The sequence below is a fragment of the Palaemon carinicauda genome, chromosome 23, assembly GCF_036898095.1.
Source record: "Palaemon carinicauda isolate YSFRI2023 chromosome 23, ASM3689809v2, whole genome shotgun sequence".
In the NCBI taxonomy this organism is placed as follows: Eukaryota; Metazoa; Arthropoda; class Malacostraca; order Decapoda; family Palaemonidae; genus Palaemon; species Palaemon carinicauda.
The window spans coordinates 96,281,855-96,304,022 of record NC_090747.1 but is presented as its reverse complement, the minus strand read 5'-3'; the positions used below and the strand labels follow the sequence as shown (position 1 = coordinate 96,304,022).

The 22,168-nt window shown below is 35.1% G+C and overlaps 1 protein-coding gene across 5 annotated transcripts in view; it reads left to right on the top strand.

Annotated features, from left to right (window-relative positions):
- LOC137617273 (hexosaminidase D-like) overlaps nucleotides 1–22,168 on the top strand; it is a 435,862-nt gene that overhangs the window by 399,187 nt on the left and 14,507 nt on the right. For 2 of the 5 annotated variants that reach the window (XM_068347267.1, XM_068347265.1), the window contains exons 4-5: nucleotides 18,858–18,939; nucleotides 20,378–20,557. In XM_068347267.1, coding sequence (XP_068203368.1) covers nucleotides 20,506–20,557 — 52 coding nt within the window. In that variant the 5' untranslated portion in view covers nucleotides 18,858–18,939; nucleotides 20,378–20,505. Of the gene's footprint in view, nucleotides 1–3,088; nucleotides 3,278–18,857; nucleotides 18,940–20,377; nucleotides 20,558–22,168 lie in introns of those variants that run through there. The other 3 variants (XM_068347266.1, XM_068347269.1, XM_068347270.1) reach the window with 3 other exon arrangements.

Genomic DNA, 22,168 nt, shown 5'->3' with positions numbered 1-22,168 from the left:
GGGGTATCCCCGAGATGTACACTCTGAAACCACAACTGGCGTGTTGTAGTTAGGAAAGGGGTAGGGAGTGAGAATGGTTGAATTTGTTTTATATATATATATATATATATATATATATATATATATATATATATATATATATATATATATATTTATATATATATGTATATATTATATATATATATATATATATATATATTTATATATTATATATATACATATATATATAAATAAATATATATATATATATATGTATGTATATATATATATATATGTATGTGTGTGTGTGTGTGTGTGTGTGTGTGTGTGTGTGTGTGTGAAATCTAACTTTATTATCCACTTTCAGCGTATCCTTTAAAATTCCTTGGCGAAGCTAAATCCTTCCGTGTTTTACGATGCCCCTTGAGTAGAAGTTCTTGGCACCGGCTTGGCGAAAGAGCCTTCGATCCAAGGAAGGGAGATATAATGTCCTCACGACTGTTAAAAATTATTTAATGTCCCTGAGAATGTTGTTCTAATGGCGGTTGATCGACTGGCCGTTGGTGAGATTGCAGAAAAAAAAGCTGACGTGGGAGGTTATAAATCGAGGTTTATAAAAAAAAAAAAGCTTTAAAAAAAAGCTTAAAAGAAAGTGGAAAGCAGCGTACTTAATTTGATTTTATTGTCTGACTGTGCGGAGTTCATTTGCATGTATTAGCATTGCGCACTTGTTAAGGAAATAGAAAATAATTATATACCGACTGTCTATGCGAGTTTTATGGTTAAATGGTACAAACGAATATTTTAAACAAATCTGTTTACAGTTTATTCTGTGCATTTTATTGTGGACCAAGAAGAAAGCCATTGTTTAGCCAGGGTACAATTGGGCATTCTATTCTATTGTTTTGTTCAAGTTTTTATAGTTTATATAGAAAATATTTATTCTAATGTTGTTACTGTTTTTAAAATATTTTATTTTTCATTGTTTCCCTTCCTCACGAGGCTATTTTCCCTTATTGGGCCCCCTGGGCTTTTAGCATCCTACTTTTCCAACTAGGGTTTTAGCTTAGCAAATAATAATAATAATAATAATAATAATAATAATAAAGATTTGACACCATTCTTTACTAGGTACTTCACTTTGAGGGATGTTTTCCATGCCCTGCCACACACTGAAAAGCTCACTTCATATTCCTTGATAATTGTAAAACCCACCTTATCGTAGCACTTCTAACAAAAATTTCACATTCTTAAGAGCCTTAATATCATCAGTCCTTCTGATATCAAATGGGGACTTATTATAGTACAATCTTTGGGGCCTCATATTTGAAACCTTTAATAATCGCATGAGGTATATCTTGGCTCAAGTAAGTTGAAATTATCTTCAAGTCGACACGATTTGCTGGCTGCTCAATGTGCAGCAATACTCTTCAATATTTTGCACGCCCAGTTCTGTTAACTTGAAGAGGCATTGCTTATATCTTTAAATTTATTCTGTCTTTAGTAGGTACCCAATGTAGTTCAATCAGTATTGGAGTAATCCTTTCTTGGGGGTGGAACGCCTTTTACTAATCTTATTCCTCAGTTTATTCTTTTGTAAATTGTGCTTTGGGCAAGTTATAAGAGATTGCAGTAATCAATTCTGGCGATAACACAGTTAAATAAAAGTTTCTTAGCAGAACTTTCATCTAGATATTTCTTTACTAAAACACTGATATTACCGAGAGGATCTCCATTGATTCTTACTACATTGTTTAGGAACTGGCAGACAAATTACTTTTATAGACTTATTTTCATTTAGTTTTAATTGTTAAAATGTGACTATTCTCTAACACTATTAAAAACATTTAGGTTCTCAGCTGTGTCATCAATGACATTTATTGACAAGTAAATTTATGCATTATCCGCAAATAGCTTGAACTGTGCTCCATGTCTGTGTAATATTTTTGATGAACCAATAGTATAGATACAAAATAGGACTGGGCATAGTATACTTCCCTTGTAAACCTCTCTGCTTAATTGTTCAAATAGTGAATTAAGAATTTCCAATTCCTAGATAATAGCTTCAGTCAACCAAGTAATCTTTTGAATACTCATTATCAATAACAGTCGTAAATCCCTTAATAGTAGTTCATGGACATCTGAGTCAAAATCAGCACTAAGATCAAGTAGAATTCGGAATGTCTCCTTTGTCCTTGTCCATCGTTTCCAGCAGATAACTTGTAACCGAAAAGACAACTTAATACTTATACGTACTTCAAAATAGGGACTGTTTTCCTGGTCCTACCACGTAGGGGAACCCGACTCGCTATAGGACCTACAAAATCAGTTTTCGTATACTTTACCAGTTTACCTACTTCAAGGACTGATTTCCTGGTCCTATCGCTTAACCTTAAGGGAACCCTCCTTACTACAAGACCTACAAAATTAGTTTATCTAATACATTCTTAGGTATTTCGTATACCACACTGCATATCTGGCGTTCATTCTCAAATCCACATTATCGAAACACTTGGAGAACAAGAAAGTCTTAAGTTTCTTCTTGAACAAAATATTTTTCAATTATGATTTCTGGAATTTAAATTGTATTATAACAGATTGAATATTTACATACGCGCCATTTATGACAGCCTTAGTATTTATGATCCTTATTTTTTTTTAATCTCTTTAATTCCAAATTATAAGCTTTACAATTTCTTGAATTCACTATATGATCATCAGGTATGTTCGTCTAAGTTTAGTTTATACATTTTGTCTGTTGTGAATTACATTTCTTGGTGGTGTGATTTTCTGAACATTCAAGTATTTTGGTTATTCGGTAATGCTTCGATTCACCCTAAATAACTTGCTAAATTAGTTGTTCAATCAACACTTATTCCATTTTAAAAATTGTTATCTGCATAACATAAATGTTATACGGCATAAACTGATAGAAAGTTGTTCCTTAGATAGAAAGTTCATTGTTTAGTTAACAACGTATTGTTTTGAGTCCTATAAAGTTTTTGTAATGAATACTATAGTAGTGTTTCTTTCCAGAAACGATCAGGGCGGAGCTAAGAGAAAGTCTAGGCCAATGACCACCTTCGGTTTAGCTTTCCGCAGGTCTTCAGTTGTAGGTGTTCGGGCCGCGAAATTTGCCAACGCGCGCCTTAGAAATCAGTTGTGCTTAAGACGTTGTTGTGTGAAGACGTGTGCCGCTTTTCTCTATTCGAACAGGCTTGCGTGCTCCACTCGTTTCCAAATTATTATAAAAGAAAGTGGTAATTCGTTCGTGTATCTGCCCCTCGCAGCTTGAGAGGTTAGTATTCGGCAGTGATTAACGTACAGTCTGTACTTTCATACCGTGATTAGTTCTGGGTTTAAAAGGCTATAATCTCAGTTTGTGACTTACCTTTTCATGAACAATCGGTTCCATTTGGTATGCCAGTCATCATATTCTAGGGAACAAAATTTATCTTTGCTCTTGTTTCACTATTTGTCATCGCGTTTTAAGTGTCATAAGTATACATCTTTAAACATCTCTAATGAAAAAGTATATTGCAGTGATTGACAAGTATTCTTAGTTAACAATGACTTGATTATTGTAAAAGAAAAACGTATAATGAACAACTATCTGATTAATAAAGCTTCTTAAAAAGAATGTTTGTTTAGCGATAATTAGTTAAAAAAAAAGAAAAACAACTACGAATCTTTGCCAAATATGTAGTTTGAACAGCGTTGTTGTGGCTGTTTAGAATAGTTTGTCTTAAGAAGAACACTTGCTAATTAGTTTGAAGATGGCTTCCAAATATTACAAGACTTTTTTTTTTTTTTTTTTTTTTTTTTTTCTTTTTACATGCGACGTAGCTTAGGGTTTTCTTGAATGTCAGGGTATGACGTTTTAATTGACAAAAGCAGAATGTCTTATTTACATGTAAGTATGCCCTGAAGACGAACGTTTGTGCTAGTAATATGTTAAATTATTTTCAACAAATAGGTAGCCTCAGGCTAGTACAGTGGTAACGTGCTTGCCCTGCATAAGCATGAACAGGAGATAGCCCCCACTTGTGCCTGTCAGTTTAATTAAGCTGTTTAACTGGAGAAGGTTAACTGCTGTGGTTGTGCCGGCTAGGGCTTGCTCGGCTGATGTCATGATGAATATTTGATCTGACACCTGACCTTTATCCCCAATTTAATTAAAACAGGTGTGGTAATGTTGGCCGCTCAAACTCGTTAGTTTCTTTGGTCGCTGCAACCTCGCCATCCTTGTGAGCTAACGTGGGGAGTTTGGAGGAGCCTATAGGTCTATCTGCTGAGTCGGCAGCAGCCATTGCCTGGTCCTCCTTTGTCCTAGCTTGGGTGAAGAAGGGGCTTTGGCGCTGATCATATGTATGTATTGTCAGTCTCTTGGGCATTGTCGTGCTTGATAGGGTAATGCCACTGTCCCTTGCCTCTGCCATTCATGAGTGACTTTTAACTATGGTGAGAAACCATTGGGTTTAGGTAGGTTTGCGGAAAGACCAAGTACGTGCTGCTAATGAACAGAAATCAACAATGGGAAGTAAAGATACGTGGGTAACATGTATTGAAGATATCCTTTGGGAGCAAGCAGTGTTTAACAGTTTTAGATACTCTAGGTTACAGTTCTTTGGGACATGACGACATACCTCTAGGTCAGGTTCCGAGATACCATCCCATGTAGATATAGGGAGTTGTCATTCTTATGGCTAGTAGACAACAAGAATGCAAGGTGGGCTATACAAGCAATTGTCTTTTCCTCATAGATCTATACGATAGGCTTTTGTCTCGGAGGTTAGGATACTGATAACTCTTGTGCATTTATAATTTTCGTGTCAGGTTACTTAGGCAAGTCTCTCTCTCTCTCTCTCTCTCTCTCTCTCTCTCTCTGTGTGTGTGTGTGTAGTTAATCCGTGTTATAGTAAAAGTCTCCATTACTGTTAAATAGTCAGCTAAAAGTAGGACGACGCAAAGGTCCAGATTTCAGGGAAGGGAAAGAAAAAGTCCTGTATATAGCTAGTATTAAGGTATTAAAGGCAGTTATCGCCAGTACATGTTTCATAGTTGGTCGTAATTATATTTTAAACCATTTATGGAATTTACAAGTTTTTTAATATACAATTCTTAGAAATAGAGATATTGCATGTTGGTGGATATATTGTTCTAGTTTGCTTTTGTTGTCGGAAATATGGTCATATTTAGAACTAATGCATGTTTTAATTTTTTGGCAGACAGTGGAAATTGTATTGGCGACCTTGAAACGAACGAATGCGTTTCGGATTTTTCGTCCAATTTTTCAACTTGGACATAATAAGATAATTAACACTGAATATTAAACATCTTAAAGGGGTGTGGATATAGAGAAATACTAGCCATAAATGCTGTTCATTGATATTGTTTTAAATCTTCAGTTAAAACATAACCGTGAATTGGAGTATATAAAGAAGTCTTTTGATATTAAAATACTTGGAATTGATGCAAATGTTAATGTGTTAAACATCAGTTAGAAACAACCGTGAATTTGAGTATATAAAGAAGTCTTTTGATATTAACGCACTGGTAATTGATGCAAATGTTAATATGTTAAACATCAGTTAAAATCATAACCATGAAATGGAGTATATAAAGTCTTTTGATATTAAAATACTCTTAATTGATACACATGTTAATATGTTAAACAGCAGTTTGAAACATAACCGTGAATTGGAGTATATAAAGAAGTCTTTTGATATTAAAAAACTATTAATTGATGGAAATGTTAATGTGTTAAAACCAGTTGATAACCGTGTATTGGAGTATAGAAGTCTATTTATATCATATTTTATTCGTGATTATTATAAGTTGAAAATAATTACTGATGCTGTCTGACTTTCGGTTACAATAACTTTAAAAACTTTCGTCGTTAAGTATTGCATGATATTGTAGATTTGTTAACTGCGATGCGCAGTGCTACTCGTGGATGTCATTAATAAATAAGTGTGCTTGGAAATAGATGGTGTCGGTGGCCTGACAGCGATAAACTAAGTGGGTGTTATTATCAATGAAACATTCTTTAAAAAAAAAAAAAGTTAACCTGACTGCCATAATTATGTATCATAAATTGCCTGATACAAAGAGAATGAATGCACAATAGGTATACGAAATATGGGAAAGAAAGTTTTGTGATTCATGGAAATTTATTCTCTCTCTCTCTCTCTCTCTCTCTCTCTCTCTCTCTCTCTCTCTCTCTCTCTCTCTCTCTCTCTCTCTCTCTCTCTCTCTGGGTTGTTAGTAATTGGACAAGGTTACCCACATTTTTATAATTTGAGTAGCAGCAAACATGTCAGTTCCTCGAAGTGGTCATAAAATTTTTATTACTGTAATTTACTTAAGTTTCACAATTTTATTTTTTAAATTCGGATGGTATAATACTAAGAGTTAACTTTTATTTAATTGCCACTGCTTCAATATTATCTGTAGTGGTCATTATGGAATTTGTAACACTTCATTGGTAAATCGGTACTAAAAGCTCTGAATATTTCGTCACTCCAATATCTAATTTTCGGATGCAGAAAAAAAGTTATGACCCTAGAAAAAAAATGCAATGTGGGTAGTGTGGATTCTGATTTATTATTATTATTGTTACTACTACTTGCTAAGCTACAACCGTAGCTGGAAAGGCAGGATGCTATAATCCCAGGGGCCCCAACAGGGAAAATAGCCCAGTGAGGAAAGGAAACAAGGAACATTAAATTTAGCAGAAAAAAAGTTATGACCCCAGAAAAAGAGAACCATGCGGTCAGAAAATTAAATGTGGGTAGTGTGGATTCTGATTTATTATTATTAGTACTAGTATTATTATTATTATTGTTACTACTACTTGCTAAGCTACAACCGTAGTTGGAAAAGCAGGATGCTATAAGCCCAGGGGCCCCAACAGGGAAAATCGCCCAGCGAGGAAAGGAAAATTAAATTTAATTACAAACAACATTAAGATAAATAATTCCTATATATACTATGGCACTGATGTTAATGATGCATTATTAGTACAGTTTTAGTTTTTTTTTTTTTTACTCGTTAGGGTCAATGATGTCAGTACACCACGTGTTGCGCTGTAGGTATTACTATGAGACTTGGCCGCATTCCTTTGATTCCTATCTGTCCATATATCCTATTTTACATCTGTTCCTGTCCAGTATCTTTTGACTTTAAATCATTGTAACCCCGGTGTTTTCCCCCGAGTTGCACTTGGACGGCGAATGGTTATGCAGCCTACACTGGCCCTGTGCTGGGTTACATAACCCAGGTTCCATAAATCCAGATTTTGTTTTTACTATACCATTATTCTAGTACTGTTCTCTTATCTGATTATCAGAAGCCTCAAGAAAGATTGTCCAAATTGGCTGTATCCCATCTTCACATGAACGATAATGACAATTTAATCAAAGTACATTTAGTTTCTTCACCCTAATCGGTACCCTACTTGCTAGACGCCTGGCAGAACCCCGGTTTCTACAAAAAGGTGGCATTGTCACATCACTCACTATATGAAAGCTTAGGTTTGCCGGCACGTTGACACTACCAAACTGTCCAATACAAAACTGCTAGTGTTAAGTGACACGTTGTCACCCCATCTGTAACAAGTCTCGTGTTTGTGGTACTTTGTCATACGACATATAGTAAATTTGAATGTGATTGTGGTCACGACAAACGCGTGTAATTTCCTTTAACCTCGTACTAATTGGGTTGTCTGTTTATCGTAATATTTACCTCCGTTCCCGCTTCCCATCATGCTACCCAACTTTTTGAATTATTGAATGGTGTAAACTGCTGGTGAACCCCCTCTGCAGTTGGGTACTTAATGACCTGACAGGACTCCGCACCGGGCTGTCTAAATTCATAAATCCAACGCACTGCCCAGTCCTTTCCTTTCACTGGAATGGACTATTCTGCAAATGTATAACCTGTTGAAAACGGTAGCCAAAATGCTCCAACATTAAATATAAACCCCCGTGTATACTTGCTTCAGTTTTTTCTGCGTTCTCTTAACTTACATTTTCTGTTTTTGCTATGCAAGCCAGTCGCCGCTTATGTTTACCATCGTAGAAATGTTTGCTCTTCTATAATTTTTGAAAACGTTAATGTTGCTAGGCGAGTGATATATAGAACGATGAGAGCTAATGTTGTAATACTCCTTTTTTTGACAATGGGTTTCTAGCACATAATCTTGACTCTTTTAATCGGAGAGTTTTAAGCCAAGAACCAATACTACTCATGAAATATTGATTGATCAGTATATTAAAGTTTTCGGATTGGGTATTTGTTCTCTTTGCGTCTACAATTTTTAAATTTGAACTATGTAATGCATTTCCTCCTAATTAGTTTTACCCATTTGGCTCTTTACAAAATAACAGCAAGTGATGATGTTCTATTTGACATTATTGTCGTCTAACAAGGTCGAAAATCGAAGAAATTTCGAACGGCCACTGAACGTCGACACGCCATTGAGCACTACCCATTTGGGCCATTTCCCCCTGACCAAACCAGGCAGGCAAGCGGGAGGCAGCATTCTGTTTGCGGTGATTTATAGCACAAAGGACACCCAAAGATTGGATGGAGGCCGCATTGTTTCGGGAAGGACCATTTTGGGCTGCTTGTAAACATCTGTCGGGACAGGCGGCGAAAAGCGTTACTCCTTGGGAGTAGCGCACCAAGGCTTTTGTTATTACATGGGGGACGTTTGAAGGTAGCGGGACGATTGGGAAAGATGTGAATCGACGATATTTGCGGAATTTGTGATAACCAAGGAAATGACAACAGAGAGAGCGAGTCCGATGGTCGTTTGAAGGTTAACAAAACAGCTTGATAAGTAGTCAGAATACACTATTTGTGAAAATCAGGGAAATGACGACAATGGTATATGCACGTGGACATGCTGAGAGAGAGAGAGAGAGAGAGATGGTCCTTTGAAGGTTAACAAAACAGCTTGATAAGAAGTTAGAAAACACGATATTTGTGATAACCAGGGAAATGACAACAATGCTATATGCACGTGGACATGCTGAGAGAGAGAGAGAAAGAAAGAAAATGGTCGTTTAAAGGTTAACAACACAGCTTAATAAGAAGTCAGAATACACGATATTTGTGACAACCAAGGAAATGCCAACAATAATATATGCACGTGGACATGCTGTGAGAGAGAGAGAGAGAGAGAGAGAGAGAGAGAGAGAGAGAGAGAGGGAGGGACGTGTGAAGGTAACGGGCCATTTGGGTAAGAGGGCAGAATACCGAATATTTGCTGAAATCTTGTGATAACCAAGGAAATGGCAACAATGGAGAGAGAGAGAGAGAGAGAGAGAGAGAGAGATCTTTGAGTATCGACTCCGTTTTCTGATAGTGATTTTCTCACTTATTATTGCCCGAGAAATATTTTATGAAAGGCTTCGTCAATTTGGCCTTTTAATTGAATTTAGGCCCCGGAGTAATTAGATTCCAATTTTATACACCGTGATATAACAACTTTTTTAATGAAGTTATGAACGACACGATGCCTTTGATTGAAGTAATTATTTTTGGAGTGATTTCTTAATAACGTCTCCTGCAATTAATAATTTTGCTTCGTTAATGTAACGAAAATATCAATTGAATTATTACGAGCTTTGGAACGGAGGGTTATCAAATAGTCAAATTTAATGTGATGAATTTTGAAATATTTAACAAGATGTCCTCACAAAAATTTTTAATTTAATGAAATTTTGAAATGTTTAACAAAATGTCCTCAAAAACAAATTTAATGTGGTGAAATTTTAAAATGTTTAACAAAATGTCCTCGCAAAATATTTTAATGATGAAATTTTGAAATGTTTAAAATGTCATCGCAAAAAATTTTGATGTGATGAAATTTTTAAATGTTTAAAATGTCCTCGCAAAAATTTTGATGTGATGAAATTTTGAAATGTTTTAACAAAATGTCTTTCTTTGGTCTTTGATGGCTGCTTTTATACAGCAGGGGAACCCTACTCTCTACAGGACCTCCACCGTCGTTTTACCTTGTTCGTTCAGAGTATTTAACGTTTCATATCACGTATTGTTCATTTATTGTTAAATCGTCACTGTCAAGACTCATTTTGATGTGATGACATTTTTAAATGTTTAACAATATGTACTTGCATTTACGATCCTTTTTTTTCATCTTGAATCAGTCATAAAACCTTTCCCAATCTGCGTTATCGAAATTCCGAAAGCCATATGGAATGCGGCAGTTTGGGAAACCTTCGTTGTGACCAAAGTTGTAAACATGTTTGTGGCCGGGGGCGGTAGGTCAAGCGATGCTTTCTGCTTTCGCACGCACCTCCCCATGGGAAAGATCTCCCGCTCTTTGTTATTACGGAGAGAAAGTAGTTTCAGAGAGAGAGAGAGAGAGAGAGCTAGGTTTGATAGTTTGATTCCCAACATCAGTACAATCGACTCTCGCTACTGACTCTATAAATTTGTTTACTTTGAACCTTCATATAGTAAATTTATATACCAGGTCTAGACTGTATTGTGGATCTGTGTTATATATATCACGAGTCCACAACAAAGATTCATAGGGATTACTTTTAATACAGCATACACTACCCGTGTCTGAGTTTCTATGATTTTATGCTACATGCCAGATAGAACTTTTTCGTATGTTAGATTAGAGAGTAATTGTAAACCATTTAGTGGTCCACGTTATATCCAGTGGAGTTTTGTTATATCTTTCACCTATCTTTCGTTGTTCGTAAGTAAATGGAGCTTGTCAATATCACTAATAATAATAATAATAATAATAATGTTTATTGGACAAAAAATATTTACATTCAAAGATTTACAAAAAGAAAAAAAGACTCAGTCCAAGCCCATGTGGAGCAGAGCTCTTCGGGCAATAATACAACTAAATAATATCATCAATTAAGTAAAAATAAAAAATAAAGTAAATATGGATATAGATATACAAAATGTACGCATACATATACATAATCATATGTATACAAATAGATACATATAAATGAGAATCTTAGCCTAAAAACAAAAGGAAATGCATATTTATAAGATGGTATATGAAAGCTAATGGTATATACATTGAAAAAATTGTAGATATTAAGCAAAAAACTCAGTAAAAGAACTAGTTTTACAAATAAAAAAATATTCTAAACAATGAAACATACTTGCGTTGTGGTTAGGTAGGCAAGTATAAATATTTATTAATAAAGCTTAATACCCAGATAACAGGAGATTTGTATATGATTTCTTAAAAGACCGAACGCTAAGCAGTGCCTTTAGATAAGCGGGCAGAGTATTCCAAAGTTTAATACCTTGGTATAGATACGATTGCTCGCATCTATTAATACGTATGAAAGGGAGAGTTAAGTTTGAATTTCTTGTTCCATATGGATGAACTGATTGTTCCTGAATTATTTTTCGTCTTAAATCTGGAAATTTGTTCAAAATAAGTGTTTGGAACATCATATTCATTAAGGAGAGCTTATAATTGTCTTCCAGCTTCAATATCGAGAGAGACCGGAAAAGTGGCGATGTATGTGCTACCTAAGCCTTATTTTATGATAGTAAATTGTAGCGTTGTCCTTTTTATCAATTTGAAATGTAAACTATAAGTATGCAAAGGAAGAAAAACAAACACTGGGAACCTTTTTATTTGTATGTTGGTTTTTTTTTTTATAGTAGATTGCCTGAAGGTAAGCACATTGGTTTTTTTTTTTTTATATATATATATATACAGTAGTAGGAGTGATAAGGCATGTTGTTTTCGAAGGGACCTTATCTCTCTTCCTTTCTTTTATAGGTGGACCTACTGTATGTATCCATGAAGCCTCCTTTCCTTCCAATGACGTTACACTTGCTTATAGGTCAATGTCATGCTTACTTCACATCACCACATGGAAGTGCTTACGCACTCTTAACAAATGCTACTTTGTGCATTATTGGATGTCGATCTAAGAAAATTTTCGAACTAGGTTGACAGCATAAATATCTCCTGATGAAAATTCAAGATGCAGAGATTCCTCACTTCTTTGGTATTACTTATTTTTCAGTCAAATAAGGACATCATCTGCCTGGTTTGGCCTTAAATTGGGAAAGAAAATCAAGGGACGAATAAATTACTGGATATTAAGGCTTAGGTAGCACAACTAATGGAAACTGTGTATGTGATCGTAAGAGATTCCTGAAGAAAATTCTCTTTATTACGGTTATAAAGGAATGCATGTGTCCATAGAGTTTGGCAAAATAGTGGACCTATTTACGTTAATTTCTGGTGTATTGCGATATACTTGATTTATTTTGTTCCATTATATTTCACGTTTCTAGAATAGGTTTTTCCTCACATTATAATTAATGTAATATATATATATATATATATATATATATATATATATATATATATATATATATATATATATATATATATATATATATAATCCTCTTACGCCTATTGACGCAAAGGGCCTCGGCAGTCGTTTCTATCTTGACCTTTGAAATTAATACTTCTCCATTTATCATAATCAACTTCACTCTTCATAGTTCAATCATACACACACACACACACACACATATATATATATATATATATATATATATATATATATATATATAAATTCTATGAATAGAGAGAACTGAAACTTTGACGAGCCCTTCACCCCTTCATGACCCCAAGTATGAAATCGGAGACTTGATTCCAATATCGAAAGCGCTTGCACAAGCAATAAGAGTGCAGTGATAGTGATGACGAGGCAAGTTGATAGAGCACTTCCCCCCCCCCCCTCTCCACTTCTTCCCTCTCCCTCCCCCTCCCTCTGTGTTTGTTGCTTTCACTACAAGTCTGTGATCAGAGGATTAAGTTTTTGTCTCTATAGGAAGGGTGTTAATGGGTGCTGGTAATATATTGTATATGGGTTGTGTATATATGTGTGTGTGTGTGTGTATATATATATATATATATATATATATATATATATATATATATATATATTCATTTATTTATTTATGGGCAAGCGACTTAAATATGGAAATAAAGTAAATGAGGTTCTTTGAACATTGTTATGCAATTTTCTGTATGCAGTCTCTCTCTCTCTCTCTCTCTCTCTCTCTCTCTCTCTCTCTCTCTCTCTCTCTCTCTCTCTCTCTCTCTCTCTCTCTCTCTTTCATATTACATTAGAAATCAATATAGTCGTACAATGTCTGAAATTTTTTTTTCGTCCAAGCTACAAACTCTTTAAGATTCTACCTTGCATTTGGGCCACATCAAGGCATCAAGGTCGCCTCCTACTGGACTCGTCAGTGATGCACTCCCTGTCATGACACACTTAAACGTCGAAACTAATTTTCTTTAATTCTTTTATTTGCTGTTTTGGTATTGCCTATACTCTGCAAAGAATATAAAGCTTTATATCAACCTGGAAATGGTAACTTTCACTTATTGGGCATCCTGTGACTCAATTTTGATACGTTGCTGGTTACTGTAAGCCGGGTTGGTCCTTAGTTGCTGGTTACTGTAAGCCGGGTTGGTCCTTAGTTGCTGGTTACTGTAAGCCGGTTTGGTCCTTAGTTGCTGGTTACTGTAAGCCGGTTTGGTCCTTAGTTGCTGGTTACTGTAAGCCGGGTTGGTCCTTAGTTGCTGGTTACTGTAAGCCGGGTTGGTCCTTAGACCTCTGGTAAACGTTTGTAATGTTCTATTTATAAGATGCGTGTACTCGTGGTACATTAGTTCAGTCGAATTCGTAGGTTTTTAACACTTAAGTTATAACCTACTGTCATGTTCTTACTGTACATGATGCAGTTAATCAGTTACAATTAAAATGTTCTTAACATGCCAACAGACACAAGTAAATTTGTACTTTTCATTTGACTGTGGATTGGAGGTGCTCTCTTGCCAGTCACGGTGAGGTGGTTGGCTTCATTAAGCTGACCCTGTGCCAGCACGAGCCTTCGCTGAAAGGAGGGCTGATGTGACCTCTGGACTCTGCACAGCCTAAAGAGAAGACGTGGGGAGAGCGTGTGAGTGTGGCAATTCTCGTCTTTGGTACATAATGTGGAATGCTTCGTGGAAAGTAATTCTAGCGAACTTGTATTTTTACCACTGTAGCAGGGCAGTGGTCTCTTTTTTTCAACTTTTAATGTGCATAAAATTACCCCAAAATACTGATAAATTAACCCCCCTCCCAGGGAAAAAAAACTGATCAATGAATTTTCACATCGATAGTATATTAAGAGGTAGTTTAATAAGGTGACAGAAACAGGCTGTTATTTTCCCTGAAATTAGAATACCGGATAATTCAAATAGACCGGTTCACTTATTGCAGTTTCCAACAAAGTTTTTTTTTTTTTCATTCTCTTGGTTGTTTTAACACGTGGCCAGGTTGAGGTTTTGCAATAAAACATGTCAAACGAGATTCCTTGTATGATGTAAGGAGTAGTTTGGAATTGTTGCCCCATGACTAGAACTTGGAGTCGTTACTTTAACCGGTTGAGTGAAAGGGCGCCTGCAGTCGACTGGACCTTTAGCTTTACAGTATTTAACTTGGTTTCCCTTTTTCTGATATTAACTTACAGTATTTTCCCTTTTTCTTATTCTAACTTTATTAAAATTTTTACTGAATTTAACTTTTTTTTTTTTTTTTTTTTTCTTTTTTTTTTTTTTTACTGACTTCAAGTTGGTTTCCCTATTGGTAATTTTAACTCGATTTTCCTTTTTACTGATTTTAACTTTACATCCCTTTTCCTAATTTTAACTTTATTTCACTTTTTATTCTATTTAACTTAGTTTCCCTATTGCAGATTTTAATTTTATTTCCCTCTCGCTGATTTTAATTTTATTTCCCTCTTGCTGATTTTAACTTTCATTCCCTTTTGTTAATTTTAACTTGATTTCCTTTTTTTCTGATTTTAACTTGATTTTCCTTTTTACTGATTTTAACTTTACATCCCTTTTCCTAATTTTAACTTTATTTCACTTTTTATTCTATTTAAATTAGTTTCCCTGTTGCAGATTTTAATTTTATTTCCCTCTCGCTGATTTTAATTTTATTTCCCTCTTGCTGATTTTAACTTTCATTCCCTTTTGCTAATTTCAACTTTGATTTCCATTTTTACGAAATATAACTTTGTTTCCTTTTTGCTGAATTTAACTTCTCCCTTCTTACTGAATGTAACTTGGTTTCCCTTTTGCAGGGCTTAACTTGGTCCCCTTTTACTGAATTTTACTTAGTCAACTAAGGCGAATTTAAATTTTGCCATTTTGAAAACATTTTGAGCCTATTCGTTTTTTGTTACGTAAATACGAAATGTATTTTTCAGATTTTCGAAACTACCTAGATGACCTTGATACATTTCCCCAATTATTTTTGAACTTAACATTGTTGACAGCATGATTTGACTATAGTGTGGGAACAAGTTTTATTTTACCTTTAGATGATTTACTTATTTCGTTGACTACTATGGGTAGTATTGTATTTAAAATTGAAATGGGACAATCGTCCAGTGTGTGAAAAATTAACTGTAGAAAAATAATTGTTATTTTACTGTAATTTTTATTATGAAAAAAATCCGATGTGAAATTTGCTCAAATACTCGAAGCTCTGCTCTTCAAACTTCGCTAATAATGAGTTGTGTATGATAAGTTTTATTGAGGTCAAAGTCATTCTTCCGTTGAATTGATGTTACTTTCAGCATTCTTTATCCACATAGACTGCTGGCAGTTGAAAGCTTTAGAATTTTGTCGGAGGTGCTAGTTCTTTCGCGACACTTAAGAGAGTATTGATCTATGCTTGTGGGTTTTTTTATGTTCTGTTGTGTATGGCGAGGGAGCATGCATGTTTAGGTATGTTACCATGGTTGAATATGCTGGTCTGATATATATATATATATATATATATATATATATATATATATATATAGATAGATAGATAGATAGATAGATATAGATAGATAGATATACAGGTGTGTGTGTGTGTATATATATATATATATATATATATATATATATATATATATATATATTACATATACACACATACCGTATGTAAAATCAGTTATAGTAATATAATGTACAGTATGTATGTGTATGCATGCATGTATATGTATACATCTTTTTTAGCATTATTGTCGAACCACACTGAGATCATATAAAGGTAAAGCATTTGATAGCATTTAATAAGTCGTTCATTGGGAATTTTAGTTTTAAGTGTCTTTGCGGTATTTTTTTTTTTTTTTTTTTTTTTTTTTAGGTTCCTCCTAAATTATAATAATATGGAATATACAGTTCCTTCTCAGAAGTGTGTTGGTTATTTCCATGGTTAAACTAGCAGAATGAAGGTTTTATAAATTAACTATTGTTAAATGTTTAATTGGGTAAACCAAGATCGAATCCATCTGATATTGTTCATTATATAAAGAAAATTATCTTTTGAAACATGCATCTCATTTTGTAAAACTTGCTTTACTTTTTATTGAACCTATTTTAGTTCATGAATATATTTTTTTCCACAAAGTAAAATGCTTGGCCCACTCAACATTAAATTGACCATAATAAGACACTGAGTTCTTATGGATTCGTTTAGCAATAATCCTTTCCCCCACCCCATTTGGACATGAATGTTTTCAAGATTTAATGTATATTATGACCAGGATTAATAGAGTACTCTTCAAGTCCTGGTTCGGACATGTAAATCCAAGCGCTACCTAAAGCACTTAAGGATGGGATAAATAACCACGGCATAACTTCCTTCAACCTCTTCTTACATATTCTCAACATCAAAATAAACATCACCAATGGCATAAGTCAACTTTCTGGTTATGCGACACTTGCAGTATGAGCTTCATCGCATTCCGTGCCGAAATCTTTCAGACTTGAAAGGCGAAGGATGTGTGTTGACATTTAACGAGCTTGTTATCTCGCATTAATTCCTGTATGAATATTTTATGGGGGCCTTGAGGTGGGTGGCTAGGTTCATCTTGAACAGTGATGAGGAATAATGTTTTATATTTATTTAATTCTAATATGTTTGATGATTACTACATTACTGTGTCGTGGTTTTATATTTCAAGGTGATCAATTTCGAATTTAGGCTTTGCGTATGGATACCTTTTTGGAAAAAAAGATTGAAATTAAATTTTGGGAAGTGCTGTGAATACATTTTAGTTTACATTAGTTAGATATGCTACTATTTATGGATAACGACGGGTGCCAAATCATAGTTAGTTAAAGGCTGTTGAGCAATTCCCTCAAAAACCTTCAAGGTTCGATATATGAAGACTTTATTTTCCTTGTCAATCAGTTTATAGAAACTTTCATAAGGCAGTTTTTTTTCATCGTGCCATGAAGCCAACATTACGCTCAGTAAACTCGCAAAGTCGCTCGTCTACATGAGAATAATTAGACTGTTTCAAGTTATTGAAGCCAAGATGTACCTTTATTGAAGGTTCCATAGCGGCCACGATACTATATAGCTAGCAAGCTCCCACTAGACACCCGAAAAGACAATATATTAAGGCTTTAAAAAAAACTTGAAGACTTTGTTTTCTAAGTGCTACAATAATATAAATTTAACAAAGCGGAATACGCTGTGATACTCCTAATTACCCAAGAATGCACACGACAAACAGATCCTATAGGTCCTAGTGTGCATAAAATTTCCATGTGTGATAGGAGCGGGAAAAAGTCCTTGAAGTGAATTAAAATCCCCGGAGTATGAGTTTCTTCTCCTCCCTCTCCTTCATCGCAACATGTCATCGAAATTAGCTCCGTTAAAGTTATACAATGAAGCTCGAGTGCTTGTAAGACGATAAGGTTCGCCTACCAGGTGTTCCAGGAGTTATATTAAAACTTAAGGAACATGAATATCTCCCGCTGTGTTATATCCCGCCTTTACGTTGCTTTATGAATCCGGTTTTATTAAGAAACGTCTGTAATTAGACCGCCATACGATGCACCCGGTAGAGGTTGTTTAAAAAGACTATTTTTGTCTTGATTTTAGGGTAATTTTTTTTCTTAGAATGGTCATATGTTAGACATGAATATTCTATACCTGCTTTAAATAGTAATATCAGCAAGACTTGGATTTCGGTCATTTTATTTACACACACACATATATATAATATATATATATATATATATATATATATATATATATATATATATATATATATATATATATATATATATATATATATATATATATATATATATACAGTATATAATGTATATTTATATGATATATTTTTTTTAATATAATCCTTGCCAGAATGCTTTCCCTCTTGCAGTGTCATAGTTATGAAAATAGAACTTGAATGTATTACACGTTAATGTATTTTGTCCTGATACTGTACTTTGAAATTATACTTAATTGCGGGTATGGTAGTAAAAACCCTCGCTACACAAAGCTTCTAAATTTTCTTTTGCACATAGTTTCTAGATCGGACTAGTGGTACTATATGTATGTGTTCCCATAAAATTAAGATTGCCTCTGATCACCTGAGAGTAAATTGCAAGATAGGTACATAGTTGTTAGTCGACCTTTGCGGGTCGCAGGTGGGGGTGGGGATATGAGAGTAATAGAAGAAAAACTGCTGTTTCAGGCAACCATCAAAGTGACGTAATAATAATAATAATAATTAATTTTAACTAAATGCAATACTAATTTATTCTAGATGAAAGCTCGCAGCCGGGGGGTGGGGGGGGGGGATATGAGAGTAATAGAAGAATAACTGCTGTTTCAGGAAAACATCAAAGTGACGTGATAATAATCATGATAATAACAATAATGATAATAATAATAATGATAATAATAATTTTAACTAAATGCAATACTAATTTATTCTAGATGAAAGCAATTACCCTTTTTAATGAAACCATTATTTTCCAGGATGAAGCATCAGCCTCCATCCAAACTACTCCAGACTACAAATGATCGCTAGTGTTACTCGGAGCTTGATGTCCATAAAAAGGTGAGTTCAGTTACTACCATATTTCTTTTTGTTTTTTTTTTTACCCTTAAAATGACTCCATATTGCAAACGCTTGCTTATGGGAATGTTGGTGGCCTGGTTTACAGAATAGATTAGATTCCATACACGAACCGAAAACATATGCGATTTGAAAGCATGCTGTTTGTGTTTTGCGAAAGTAAAAAGAAAAGATTGTTAGAGGTTATTCTAAGAAGGCTAATCTACATTTTGTACAAGTTACATTTTCTCATTTGAATTAGGTTAATAATTAAAATAGCTTTGGCAAATTTTAGTCGTATTATATTTAATTTTATATGTTGTGGGACTTCTGAAAGTAGTAGTTTCATTGGTGTCATTAAAATTGAAATACCCTTTGGAATGAAGAAAAAATGTTCTGGCCAGGAGATGAATTAAGCATTTTGTCATGAAAGGAAAATCTTCAAATTTTTGTTGCATTATAGTACCACTACACCACTATACACATAATGTGTAAGATGGTGCTTGTAGGAATCTTGAGAAAATAATTAACCTAGTTTCATTAATCACTGTATTTTTTTCTGAATATATAAATTGACAGCACTAAAGTACAGTAAAATAGTATTGCATTTACATCACAAGTGAAAATTGATCAGGTTTTTAATATAATTTTATAAGTGAGGATTTTATTGTAATTTTATTTGATTGAACAAATAAAAGTAGGAAAGGATTTGAACATGAACACTGAGAGAAACTTTTGGTATGCTGGAGCACATGAAACTATTGCTATGGGTAAGTAGTGTACGTTATAACGTTAATATAGTCTTTAGGTGTTTATATTTCAAGTTAATAAAAATCAAAGGCACTATTTTTATGACATTAATATTAATAAACTTGTAGGCTATATGGTGGTGTAGCTATTAATTTTTTAATATGGTAGTTTAAATTTTCATTGTCTTGAACTTTACTGTAAAACCACAAACGGATATCGATGGCAGTAATTCTTTATCCCTAAATAACTCTCTTTTACTATTCACTTGAGTTTGTGAATGCAAGTTTTTATATTGAATATTTGAATGTATGCAAATATACAGTATATCTGTATGGTTCAAGTGAAATTGAGGTTTAACAGTGAAGGAAATTTTTTTATAGGTAGTAGTTTATTTGCATTTTCCAAATATATAAATAAACAAAAACAATACTGTACTTTTGCTGCATGAGACCATATGTAAAGATGTAATAGTTTGTGCGCTTGGAAATGTTGTACTTTATTTGGTAATAAAATTTTACGCAATAATTTTTCAGATACCTTGTCATTGGTTTAGTTTTCCCTGTGGCACAGAAAATTGCATGGGTGATGGCTAAACATTTATCCTGCTTACTTTTATTCTCTATATATATTTTATTTTAGGCTCTTTAGTAGGAGCGTATGATGGTGATGGTTGCTTTTTCCTTCCCTGCAGCTTGAGGTAGAAACCTTGGAGTGTAACACCTAGGCCAAAATAAAGGGGGTTTGTTGTGGTTGTAGACTCTAGGTAGCCGTGCTACAGCAACATCTTATAAAACTACTACTCATAACTTCTTGCCCAGCATGTTGCCTCCGCGCCGACCAGTAATGTTATGGACCTCTGTCGATCTCCAGAGTATGCAGTACCCTTAGTTGTGAAGTTTTATTTTTGTATCAAATGTATTCCATCAATACAGTTTTTTCTTTTTTTAGTGTGAACCTTAGCCTTTGTGTTTAAATACTGTATATGTGGCACAAAGTTAATGCTTGCCAATTTTTTTTTTTATTTGTATAAAATATTTCGTTGAAGAAATGGTGCATGAAAGAATCACAGTACACCTTTTAGTTGGACCCATTATTGCCACTTAAGTTAGATTGTGGTTATCCATTTGATGGATATGTATTGTTCACACAATTTAATCTCACTACAGCACAACATATGTTTTCATTCAGACATGCTCACACATTATTTCGAAGCTTAGTAGTTTTCTGAACTGTGCATTACTGCGATTCATATGTACTGATCTGTTTTCTTTCCAGCTTGCTGATTTTGTTTTGTCTAATGTTAAATATGAGTGAAAATTTTGAAAGTAAAGATCTCACATAAAATGGATATGTTGTGTAAAAAGATAAAAATCATATTAAATTTACTGTGAAATTTGAAACGAGATCTTTACTACAGTTACAATGAAAATGGCACAGATTTAGAATATTTTATCAATATTTTTAAATTTGGGGTAAGAACTCTTCTTAAACATTACATAGATCATAGGAATTTCTTCAAAATTATCATTAGAATACTTACCTCGAACTACTTTCTTAGGAGTATCTGGGATCTCCTCCCAACCGACCAGAATTGTGTAGTTTACCCTACCTCAGTTTTCTATACGGGGGGAACCTCTGGCGGAGTAATACGCGCCATGAGGCGACCTGGGGTGAGAGAGCGTGCTCGCTCAGGTCTCGACCTCCAGGAAGTTTTCTGGTCGCGTCGTGATAACATCTCGCCGTGCTCTTCTTACCCAGTGCGACCCTTTGTGTCCCATGTGGTCCTCTTGTGTTCATACCTTACCTTATCCTACCTTTTCCCTCTGTGTTCCTGTGTCTTGCGGTGCTTTACTGGTTCGTTATGGAGCATCCCCGTCGTTGCCCCGGGCCTATGGCCGGTATAACTTGTGGGGCTTTCATTTCCAAGCCGGAAGTCGACCCCCACTCCTTATGTTCGTCGTGTAGGGGCAGTGTGTGTTCCCCTGCAGCCACGTGTCCGGAGTGTGAATCCTGGAATGAAGTTCAATGGGTGCGCTACGGCACCAAAAAGAAAAATGCTACCAAGAGGTCGCCGAAGAAGCCAAGCATTGCCTCGCCTCTTGCTTCGCCCGATGCCTCTTCGGAGAGAGCTTCTCTGCCGCCTTCCCCTACCCAGAGTAGGGGACGAGGTAAGTCCGTTTTGGGGAAGCGACCCATTGCCCTTCCCCAGGAGTATGTGATATCTGTTGGTGGGGATGTTGTGTCGGGTTAGGCAAGTTGGGGGGCCTGAGGGAGGGACGGGAGTGTGTTCGGGAGACGAGGTCCTGGTGCCAGCAGGTCCCGTCTCTACCGACGATCCTATGTGGGGGAAGGCCGCTACAGCCTCTTCCCCCGCTTCTTGGATCTGCGTTTCAGGTACGTCAGCGGCCGGGAGAGACGCCGAGATGGAGGATTCACCAAGTTCGGACCCCCTCGCGTGTGCCGAGGACGCCCTTCAGGTCGC